The 12301-nt window shown below is 40.0% G+C and overlaps 1 protein-coding gene across 1 annotated transcript in view; it reads left to right on the top strand.

Moving 5' to 3' along the window:
• The first annotated feature begins 133 nt into the window (after positions 1-133).
• The window catches only part of LOC110959311 (disintegrin and metalloproteinase domain-containing protein 11-like), a 37508-nt gene continuing 25340 nt past the window's right edge, over positions 134-12301 (top strand). Inside the window, exons 1-4 of the mRNA XM_051939774.1 lie at positions 134-517; positions 695-846; positions 7131-7207; positions 7632-7698. Coding sequence (XP_051795734.1) covers positions 460-517; positions 695-846; positions 7131-7207; positions 7632-7698 — 354 coding nt within the window. The 5' untranslated portion in view covers positions 134-459. The remainder of the gene's footprint in view (positions 518-694; positions 847-7130; positions 7208-7631; positions 7699-12301) is intronic.

Below are 12301 nucleotides of genomic sequence, written 5' to 3'. Positions count from 1 at the left end.
TTGATATTATCAGACCAGTAAAATTAGCTCGGGTCCGCGGACCAGAGCTTGGACTTCACCAAGACAAGACTCATCAAAGCGCGTGGGTGGGCCCCGTCCAGCCCCACGTGCTCCTTGTTTCCAGGCTCCTCGCGCAGCCTCACTGATAACGAGCTCGACTCTCCTTCAGGTGTGTGTGCGCGCGCGCTGCTGCTAACCAACGCCGCGGAGCTCCGTGACACCGACACTCACCATGTCGCTGCAGCCGAGAGGAGAAGCAGCCGCCGGGAATCCTTAACTGGCTGGAGGCGGTCGAAAGGGGGGGCGGTGAGAGATGCGGGCGTCGTGTTTCCTGGAACCCAGCTGTTTGTGTGTTCGTGTCCACCATCAACAACAGTCCTGCCGCCGCTCCGCTCACGGCTCCGGTCACTCGGTTTAACGCCGCTGCACCGAGGAAATCACTGGGACTATGTGAGCATCATGCTCGCTGTGAGATGCCTGCTGTTCGCTGCAGTGTGTGCACGGTGCGCCGGGACAGGTAAGAGGCTCAGCACGCTTCATTTTAGGAGGATGAAAGGGAGAGTTCGGTGTTTTTTCCTGCATCTGTTGAGCCTTTGATTAGAAAACGCCAACGAGCAGCTCACGAAAACAACACAAACAAGACAAAGTCACATTCATATTCCAGGTTTTTACTGGGATTTCTTTCTTTCTGCAGATCTGAGGGAATGGATGGGTCTGGAGGGGAGGCAGCTGCCTGCAGAAGAAGTCGTTCAGCCCAAGCGGCTCCTGCAACAGATCCACACCGAGGAGGAGCTGCTGCACAGCCGCCTGGACACCCGGGTCAAGAACCCCCCACCCGGCATGCAGGTGAGTCCTACCTTCACCTGGCACCCTTTTTACACCCATTTTCCACAAATCGTCTCACTTGAGCACGCGTTTATTATCACTGGATGTCCTTTAATCTCCATATTTCATGCAGCAGTGGAGGTTTGTCCACAGGAGACACTTGGGCTTGTCACAGGTGGGATGAATGATGGCCCAGTTCCATCAAATGACAGTGAACCCAGCATGTACAAAAGCAGGTCCTCCTCTAATTGGAATGCATCCATCATTAATACACCTGTGCTTGTGACAAGTCAAGATGTCTACTGGGAAAAAGCTGCTATTGTCATTGCGAGAGTAGACCTTGAGCACTCTGAAAAGGATGAAAAAAGATTCTACAGCCTTTACTAAAGCCACCACGCTCTTTAGAAAGTCTCCTATTAGTGGGGTGTGCTGGACGAGGATGAATATGAGAGTAAATGTGATTGAAATATGCTGCTTGGTGCTTTTTTAACACCCAAATTAATGCTGGAAAAAATTGGTTTCTGATGATATTTTAATTATAATTTTTCCTTACTTACCTCCTTTCAGGTAGATTATTATAAAATAGAGTATTATAAAAGTACAAAATGCAATGAATAGAATTGTATTATAGTTAAAAGTAATAAATACATTCAGATTTTATAATCAAACTTGTATTGCATTTTCTGCATTTGTAGAAGATGTAGAGTGTGTTGTGCAGCCAGAAGATGCATTGCATTTCATAACACGTGCTTGTAGATTATAATTTGAAACAGAAATTGCATATCAAATCATTTAAAATAATCACACACAGAGATAAACAACATCTCTAGTCTCATTTTAGAGCTCCCTCTAACCGTCAGCTGCGCTCTCTCTGCGTCCCGACTTAAACTCCGTTTGTCTCCTCTGCTGAGGTCATCCGTCTGTCACTCCCACCCCACCCTGTCAAACCCACACCCCCCACATGATGCTCAGCAGGTCACCACCCCGAAACGCCTCGGCGCACCCCCAACCCCCCCGCCTCAGTCCCCAGCTCTTTTCCACCCCATTAGATTATATTTCACACCTCTGCCTGTCCTCTCTTGTTACCGTCCCTCCTACAAACACCGCTCGGTCAGTGGATATGACACAGGCTTGACCTTGAGCTGCCCTCTGCGGTCAGCGTGGCGTCTCCTGACCTCCAGACATGAATTTATACATGATGGAGTCTCCAAGCTGTGTATGATACACTGTCGGCACATAATTACCTTTTGTAAGATGGAAAATATTATCACTGCATATGTTTGTCATGTAAATTGAAGTGCGGCAATCTGTCAACACATTGGACTGAGGCACATCCTCCTGATCATTGTTACTTAATTGTAAATCATTGCTTTTATTTTGAAATTAAATGCTGGTAGATTAAATGGCTGTTTTAAAGCTCTACATCAGCCCTGTTCAATCATGCGGCCCGACAGCAACCCTCGAGTGGTCCAAAAGCAACTGCCTAGTGATTGGGACTTGGGTCCGAGGGAAAAACAGAAAAACATCTGTAGTAACACTGACAAAAATTCCAACGTTATTACAAACATTGAATGCAACATTTACCGTAACTTAGCAACTAACCCACAATGCATTGTGTTGTTGACGAGGCGTGTTTGAAAAGTTAACATTAGCAGTTCTATACAGGTGAAAATAGCAGCATGTCTTTTTCTACCCTGAAACGACAAATCGGCAAGGAAAACCATTGGTTTAATCCTGCGTGGACTGACAAATATTTATTTTACCACCAAGTCCAAAGGCCAAACCAATGTGTTTACTCTGCAACGAGTGTGTTCCAGTTAGTGCTAGACAATATGATGATACATATCATGGGAACGATAGAAAAGTGTTTGTGACATTTCTCTTCTATCCTTTCTAACCTAATTTTATCAATTATTAGAGAAAATATATCATTAAATAGCCTGTGATGATTGTATTGGTGTTTTCATGTCACTATGCATACTCTAAGTTTGTATGTGAAAATAAAGAAGAATTAAAAAGAGATGTTTCGCAAGGAAACTCCGTCTTGTAGTTTTGCGACATGACGCTGCTTTACGTTCTTTGATTCTCACGTGGGTTTGCAACATGCTTTACGTTACTTAACTCATGAGTGCTGAACGATGGACGCGCAACAGGTTGAAGTTTCATGCCCGGAGTCGCAACAGACAGAGACAGCTATGCAGGCAGCCCAGGAAGCAGCACTTTTAACGGAAAGAGGGGATACGTTTGTGATTTGGTTACATTTTGGGTTCAAGAGGTCCGACACGGAGCAGAAGACGGCCATATGCAAACTATGCTACGAGACTATTCCCACGCCCGATGCAAGACAACAAACCTCTTCTATCACCTAAAGAATGTCCACGAAAAACTTGTGATATATTGTGATGTATATCGTTATCATGATATAAAATAATCCATATCGTGATATATTATTTTTTCCATATCGCCCAGCACTAGTTGCAGTGCTGAAAGATTATGTCCGAAGACACCACATTGAAAAACATGCCGCGTTTTGGGCAAACTTTCCTGGGGGATCTCATGAGAGCGCGGCTAAAATTCAGAGTTTGACTATGACTTACACCCGAAGCTGTACTACAATGAAGCGGACTTGCACAGCTCAGGAAAGGGCCGAAGCAGCTTCCCTTTGTGTGTCATGGATCATGGCAAAGAAAAAGAGGCCGTTCACAGACTCAGACTGTGAAGGACTGCACGTTGGCTGTCATGGATGAACTTTTAACTGACGATAAAGTTAAGACGAGTGTGACATCTGCTATCAAACAAGTACCTTGGGGGTGGCATGGCTCAGTGGGTAGAGTGGCCGTCTTGCAACCGGAGGGATGCCGTTGTGCCCGTTGTTCTCATGTCGAGGTGTCCCTGAGCAAGACACCTAACCCCTAATTGCTCCTGATGGGTCATGGTTAGCGCTTTGCTTCAGCTTCCGCCATCAGTGTGTGAATGGGTGAATGTGACGTATCTTGTAAAGCGCTTTGGGTACCTTGCAGGTATAGTGAAGCGCTATATAAATACAGACCATTTACCATTTACCTCTGTCTGATGCTTCAAACATTCGCAGGATTGACATTCTCGCCACAGATGTCTTCGATATGTTGCTGAAAGAGCTCAGAAAAGCTGATGATATGGCTGTAGCAGCAGATGAGTCTACAGATAGAACTGACACAGCCCAGCTTTTCATGGGCACCAATTTAGGAACTGTTTCACATTAAACACTGGAAGAGGGCAGTTATGAGCTAGAGTCGAACAATTAATCAATTCAGATGGCAGTTTAAAACAATGCAATTAATAAATTGGAAAGGGTGCTTCTTAAATTATGCAGCATGTGTGACCTGTAATTTAAACTGTCAGGAAAAGTCTTCATTTCTTTAGTGAAGTCCTGAATTCTCCAAATAAATACTCAGTCGTTTCTCAAGTCAAAGCAAAGTTTTACTTGCGGAAAGAATCACTTGAGCAGAGCAGAGTCTGAACGAGTGACTGGCGATAGGTGGAAACAGTTTAGTTTTTAAGCAGGTACGTAAACAAGTTGGGATTTTCTGTTTCTGAGCAGCCAGTTTCAACCAGCTGCTTGCAGGATCAACTTGTCTTTTCATGGTCAAAGTTAGATCATGGAAATGTACTGGGGTACATTGAGTTTTCAGTTCAGTCACACAGTTATACAATAGTTTGAAATCATAAAGAGCTTTTGATCATAACATAATTATAATTTTATAACAACTGTTGTGTGAACACAAACTTATGCCATCTCTCTTGTGCTACAGTCAGGTTCTACCATCTCAAATCATCAGGGGCCTTCTGCTCAGCTATGTCTGATTTCCTTGAAACATTTAAAATGGTATCTGAGTGACATGTTATTCACTCTCCAATATAATTTTCCCAAATAAAAATCTGTTAAGCCACTTTCTGCATGCTTTTTTGCAAAACTGAAATTATGAATAGAAATTTGAGGCTATATTTGGGAACCGATATCTCAGAAACTAACACAAAGAAATTATACAAAACTACACCAAAGTTTATCCCCACAGAGTAGGTTCTACACATGGAAAAAATAAGTGCAGATTAAATAAAAATCACTTGCATATTTATCAACCATTTTGTAACTCCAGAACTCTGCTATATTTGGATAAGGCTATTTACCAAGTTATATATTATTATTTTTTAAAATTCTGTATATTAGAAGCTGGTGAATGTGATTGTTTGTATATGTAGCCCTGAAACAGACTGATGACCTGTCCAGGGTGTCCCCTGCCTTCGCCCGAGTCAGCTGAGATAGGCTCCAGCACGCCGCGACCCAAATGAGGATTAAGTGGTGTATAGATGATGGATGGATGTTAAAATCTGTATTATTGTGACATGCAGCTACATTATGTTAAAAGAAATATCACAAATTGGTTTAGTATTATCAATTTTTTTTTTTTTTGTCACTGTGTGGACCAAGGTGGGACTTTTCATGGGGACTGGTCCCAGAGATCAAAGCGGAGACTTTTGGTTAATATTTAATTTTGTAGTATATTTTCTCAACTATTAAGCACTATTTAAGCCTTTAAAAGTGGGGAAAAAAAATTAACAAGTGCACTTCACAGATCACCAGAGTCTAATCTTACTAACATACTTTAAAATCCTTTGGTGAGTAATAAGTTTGGAGCAATCTGATCTTGTTTGTGTCTATGAAATTCTGCATCTGGAGCTGAGATCCATTGCTGTATGTATTGTGGCCCAAATTTAATCTTTTGGGATTTGATGATAAATCATTAATACAGTACAATAAGCTTCTTCACAGTCAAAGCTCTGATGGGGTTTTCTTATTGCTGCATACAAGTACCACTGTGGTCTTTGAATGGGACAGTATATGGACCCAGAGGAGGTTTAGATTGATACTAAGTGGTTTAGAGAGAGTGCAGGGTAATACTAATGAGACCTGTCCAGTAAGTACTGATGGGAGCCACCACAGAGCTCAGTCTTATAATGGGGACGGGGTTCACCTTGGAGGAAGGTTAGATGGAAGCGACGAGCCCCAGCACAGAGTTTTGTCCAAAAGCCTCGGGAACGAATGAATCCGTTGCCTCTCCAGGGAGAAGAAACCGGAGGATGTAGTTTTTCTTTGAGTCCTGGTTGCCTAGTTCTCTGCGCATGCCGTCAAATATTTTTCCATCAAACATCCGTCGGTTTTCCTCCCTCCTTCACACTGTCTTCATCGTTTTGTCACATTTTTTTTCCCACACAATCTTATTTACAGTTTAATGAAAGCATGAAATACTTGACAAATTAGTGAGTCATTTGATTGAGTCGGTGTCTGGGACCAGTGCTCTGCTGCAATATGAACCAAAGATGCATAAGATAAAAGGAAGCATTACGTGTCTAAATAGTTATTTTTAGTATCTGCCCTACTGCACGTCATTGACAAGCTTAACATTTATTCACCAACAGCTTGCCCTTCTTACACAGTCATGAGACATTCTCCAAGATCCGCGAAGCTACCAGATGACCTTGACTCGTAAAGACAGAAAGACATTGTTCATACTGAAATTCAGTCACTGCTGCTTCTATCTTTTCTGTATGTGCACCTACTGCAATCCTGTTCATCTCGAAAGACGGATTCTTTTATTATTTTTACAAAGAGTATTTTTTCTTTATCTGAATCAAGGTTTAAATTATGAAACTCTCTTTCAGCACAATGTTGCAGCTCAAAAGACAATGTGTCCATACTTCACACTAAATACTACTGTAGTAATTCTAAGTGAGCTTTGGAGTGAGTAATATGTAGGGAAAATTACAAAACACTGTGCTGAAAACACTTGGCGCATACTAATACACCTGTGGTTTTTGAGCATACTATTAAAAAGTTAATTGAATTTTTGGGAAAACGCATCATATGTCTTAGTGCCTTGTGCAGATTTATTGTAAATGAGCAGGAGTAATAGTTACATTCAGGGTTTCTCTAAACAAAATATTTATATTATCATTTAACTGGTATTTTCTTTCTCGGAAAACATTTGTAAAGCCAACTTTATTTTCTCAGTATTTTGAATTCTTCTTCACAGTATTTTTGGGACACTGCCATGTTTTCCACTGCCAAACCCTGGATGGTGTTTAATGAATGTCAACCATAGGCACAAACAAAACAAACTGGGAGCCACTCATAAATGCATTGCTTCATAATGCTTATAATAGCCATAGACATGATCGACTGTATTTAAATCAGGCTTTTTCCAGCTACTTTAATCATTTTCTAGGTCATTTTAATGCCACTTCTCCTCCTTCCATGCCTCTCGTAGCCCATCCATCTGGCCCAGAGCAGCTTCTTGGTGGAGGCCTTTGGTACGTCCTTCATCCTTGACCTGGAGCTCAACCAGTAAGTCAACACATTCCTGCAGAACATCCCCACATCCACACCTCAGACCCATCCAGCAACATTTTAAGTTTACTCACGATGATCTTTTTTTATCAGTCTCCTCCCGCCTACTGTATGTAGACACACCGGCTGCTCTGTAAATGTTTCCTCCCTCTGTTTCTCTCTCCATACACGTTTTGCTCTAATGGACCGCATTTATGTGATGCCTTTTATTGGCTTTCGAAAAAATGAATCTTCACATATTTTTGCTTCATGTATGAGTCAACCATTTGGCTAGACTGGCGCATGTCATAACATTAGCCACTGGTTAATATTATTCTGTTAAATAGCCCTGAATAACAACCACGGTGGCTTTTAATTAATTAATAGTGATTCAATCAGTGATTCAGGTTGAGACTAAATATTTCTACCTTTTCCTTTCCAGCGATCTGCTGTCTACAGACTATGTGGAGCGTCACTTTGACGAGGATGGGCAGCTGTCACAGAATATGGTAGGCTTGTGAAAACAGTTTGACGTTTTGGAAAATTTCCTTATTCACCAAGAGAGAGATGAGAAAATCAATAGAACACTCATTTGTCTAGTAAATATAATGCAGCAGCTTGGCCTAGTAGGGAAATAACTGGCCAACTCTGTCCAAAAGTAAGAAAATTCACCTTAAAACACCTCTAAACCTCTAAAAAGCAGTGCAAAAACAACTAATGGTGGTTTTATGGGGTTGTGTGCTACACAATCTTTTGGCGAATGTCAATACTGGCTTGTGCATGAATTTAACAAACACTGTGGAATATGTTAATATATGGTTTAAACCTACCAGACAGGTGTGAGTTTTCTGTGTGGAATTTGTCCATGTGGATAAGCAAATTTATTTTTTACCTTTTGGACAGAGCTAGGTTACTCGTTATTTTGATTTTTAGTCTTTGTGCCAAGATAGGCAAACATCCTGCAGGTTGTTGCATGGCATTTATCAAACAAACCTAGGAATGGTGCTGATTCTTTTGTGCAACTCTTGACAGTAAAGCAATGAGAGTGTATAAGCCAAAACTACTCTCTCTAGTAAACTTTTCATGAAGTTTGTATCCTCATTTCATTAGAAAGTAATGCTAACCATATTCTCTTTCCCTTTAAATTACATAAAAACTAATTATAGGCGAGTTCCTGTTAGCTCCTTTATCCAGTGTTTTGGGATGTTTTTCCATGGGTGTGTTCCCCCAAAGTGAGCAGTAATCCGTAGCAGCAGCGCCTTTTTATGTTGGCAGAAATGGTGAATATTTTTGGATATCTAGAGACTAGTGTGAAAGCCCATAAGTGTGTATTAGCCGAATGTTGCCTCATGTGTCTCGGCCGTCTATCAGATCCGCGCATCATTCCAAACCTTTGGAAATGTGTCCAAAATCAGATTTCAAGCTGCCAGCGGTTGAATTGTTGACAAGGTCCTCCCTGTCATGAATTATAAATTTGAGCAAAATGCCCTTTGAAAGCGAGTCTCGGGGACGAGCCATTAATGCAGACAGCTCGAGTCTCAGCATCTGAGAGACGTCTCTTTCTGTCTGCATCCTCTGCTTTATTTTAGTCTCCATCCCTCCCTCTCTCCCTCCTTTTCTCACACTCTCTGTCCCTGTCTCTCTTTCATTCTCTGTTTCTCTGCCACCGAACCACCTGACCAATCAGTAGATGGTTGCCGCGACAACCAGCAGTCAGCAGCAGTACCAGTGTGGTTCTACTTTGTTGTGTCGTGAGGGGAATTCAAATCATGTACATTTCTGGAATCATCGAAACGTCATTTCACAACCAACCTCTGCTCTCAACTTTGGAGCCAGATGTGTGATATCGTCACAGTCGTTGAGTCTGAGGATTATTCGCACAGGTTCATATCAAACAAATGACAAACAATAGATAAATGTATTACCTATTGAATGCAAGGAGAAAAAATCATATAAATTTATTCAATATTTCCCTGCCAGTATAATGTCAAACAATCAAAATGTCATACATATATCAAAATAAATGTTGCTTTTTTACATGGTCTGTACAGCAGAAGAAGAGCTCCATAAGGTAGTAATATGTTTGGAAAGCTAAGCCACTTTTATTGTTCTAATAAATTTTTATGTAGTCTGAACTGTAAATATTCAAAATGGGCAAAGTAAATAAGAAATGAGGAATGTTGTCTTTATTACACATTTTGTCCTCCAGCAAGCACAAACAGGTTTATTTTTCAACTTTAAAATGGCCCAGTCAGTGTTCAATATTAAAGGCAAAGTTCTTATAATAAGATAATTTAAAGGGTCTCCTTCAGGAAAAGCATGTGATTATGTAAAAAATATTGACTGATGTAATGAGTAAGATTTTTAAATATATCCCCACACATTTAAATTTGCCCTGGCATAAAAAAAATCTGCCATGATCTACATGTTTGCAATGCATTAAAATGCACAGTTTTTAAAAAAAATCTTTTTATAAATGAGCTGATGTTAGAAGGAATGTAAAAGATACAATGGCACAAAAATCAATGGTAATATGTTGTTAGAATAGCACCATGTTAAGTCCTATGTTGGTTGTAAAATACTGACAAATAATATTTTAATACTTTTCCATTCATGTCTCTATTCTCTATGAAAATCTATTGAGTAGGAATACAGTACAAATGTTTTCACTGATGTCAAATGTTTGTTCACCAGTTCATTAGTGTTTATTGAAAACACACAAATGTAAGTTTAAGAAGAGGGCTAGAATTATAAATATGATAGCATTAGTATGAATCTATAGTTAGTAAAGTAAGTACACTGACAGTCAAGAGAAACTTTGAGACCATATGTTTCAACATAATGTTTATTTTGAAGCCTGAAACTGGATTTTCTTCATATGAATCATTTGTTTAGCATATTGGCATACACAAACAAAAATCTAAAGTTTGAAGAATGATTTCAAAATAAAGAATTTCACAAAAGAAAACGGCTCCTGCCAAACACAAAGTCGCAACAGTCAACACCGAGTATGGCCTCAATTTGCTTCGATGCAGGCAGCAATCCGTCGGCGCTTGCTTTGGACCAGGCTTCTGATTGTGGGTTGGGAACAGCCCATACGCCTGGCTACATCACTGTAGCTCAAACGGGCCTCCACCATACCCAGTGCCCGGAGACGACGTTCATGTGATAGACGCGGCATGATGCTGTTCACTGGACTAACAATGGTGGCCTTTTTTGGGCCTTTATATAGGCCTTCAAAACCCATTCTCAAATTGTGCATGACCAACCCATGTGCAATGAATCATGACAAAATGACAACTCATCATTATCTCAACTACCAGGGCACTAGATCATCAGTAAATCCACAATGAATAATTACAACCCCCCTACAAGTAGAATTCTGCGTACATTTCTACCTCAAAGTTTCTATTGACCGTCAGTATACAAGTGAAATGTTAATTAGAAAAACTAACACAAACTAAAACTTTTAATATTATATTTCCACACCAAATCAAACTACTAAATGAACCAAGTATATGTAAATTGTTGCTAATGTTCTGATCCAAATGCAAGCACATGCATTTATTGAGAAATGACACAGAACTGCTTGTATTGACATTTTCTTTTCTGCCTCTTGGACTAAGAACCTGCTGCACGCATCTCCTTCCCCCTCATCTCGTCCATATTGATTCATTTAGTTTTACTGACATGCCAATAAATTTCTCCTGAATTTGTGTGTCACTTTTTTTATTGGTCCCTATGGGTCCCTGCTATTCTGCTGAGCTTGTGACTGTCTCATTCGGATTGAATCTCAATGACACACGGCTAAAAGGGGAATTGAATTAGCGATATGGATGGGCTAGAAGTAATGGAAGCTGGTTTATGTATTTGTCAGTGCCCTGCTGAAATCCTCCCATAGATTTTTCTTTCTTCTCATTTTTTGCATTTATATAATCTGTTTTAATGCTGTATATATATTTTTTCTTTTAAGGAAACTATTGATCATTGTGCATTCAGCAAAAAAGAAATGCCATTAGGAAATTTTAGTTTCTATCTGTGTTTTCTGCTACTTGTATAATAGCCATACAATAATGTACGGCTACTTGTATAATAGCCATACAATAATGTACTAAATCATAATTTTGTGCCTAATGCATTGATGCTCATAGTGCATCACCCACTCTCAGCGAGCAGCCCTACATATGAAATGGTGCATGAGCTCTGATGATAAATTATCTGTGGCTGTGGAGTCTTTGTCGAGTAATATGTATTCACTGTCTCCTAATGTCATCCCAAAATAGTTTCTCCTCGTAAATTATTTAGCCTGCTGTTTGTTATATCTGGAAAAAAAAAAGTTGGGTTTTAAACATGCCTAACCCTCTGAATACCAAAACCCGCTGCTGGGACTGAAAGGCATGTTTTCTTTCTTTAAAAAATGCCAAAAACTGTAAGAAAGACAGAATTATCAGGTTTTCTGCTTTTCCATGGTCCTTGAATGTCTACTGTAGACTTTTGTCTGGGAAATAAACCCAATCAAAATCACTCTAATCTACTGGTTTAGTTACTTTTTTTTTTTGCTAAAAGGAAAGTATATACTTAAGTGAGATTCTGTAAAGCAAAAGCAATCTGCAGTCCTAGTTGCAACTGTGAAGTAATTCTGGACTCAACCTCAGCAGCCAACACTCAAGTGACAGAAATTCTGACTTTCAGCTGAACTGTATGGAAACGAGTTAAAACTGCGAGGGGTAAAATATTCAGAAGTATGCAAAGCCCACTTTTTTTTCTAGTATTTGTAATACTTCAGAGCACTTTGAAAAATGCTGTACATATGATTCCAATTTTTGTAAGCTTTAATTGTTTGGGGTTTTTTTGGTTTGTTTTTAACGATTTATGGCTTCAGCTGCACAAAACACATTTTTGAGTTCTCTGTACTTCCAGCCATGGTTGTGCTGTTTCCATGGAGATGCAAGACTTAAATTGCAGTGAAAAATGAGTTAATTGTAAGTAAAATTGTGACAGGAAAAAAGTGTTAAGGTTTAGAGAGTTCAATACTCTTAACTTCCAAAGACTTTCAGCACTTCAATATATGACTCTTGTTCTGTTCTGTCCTGCTTTTCCTCTACTTTAGCT

This window comes from Acanthochromis polyacanthus, chromosome 19 (genome assembly GCF_021347895.1).
Source record: "Acanthochromis polyacanthus isolate Apoly-LR-REF ecotype Palm Island chromosome 19, KAUST_Apoly_ChrSc, whole genome shotgun sequence".
NCBI classification, from domain to species: Eukaryota; Metazoa; Chordata; class Actinopteri; family Pomacentridae; genus Acanthochromis; species Acanthochromis polyacanthus.
Note: the sequence above shows the minus strand (reverse complement) of the source record. Positions and strands in the feature narration are given on the sequence as shown.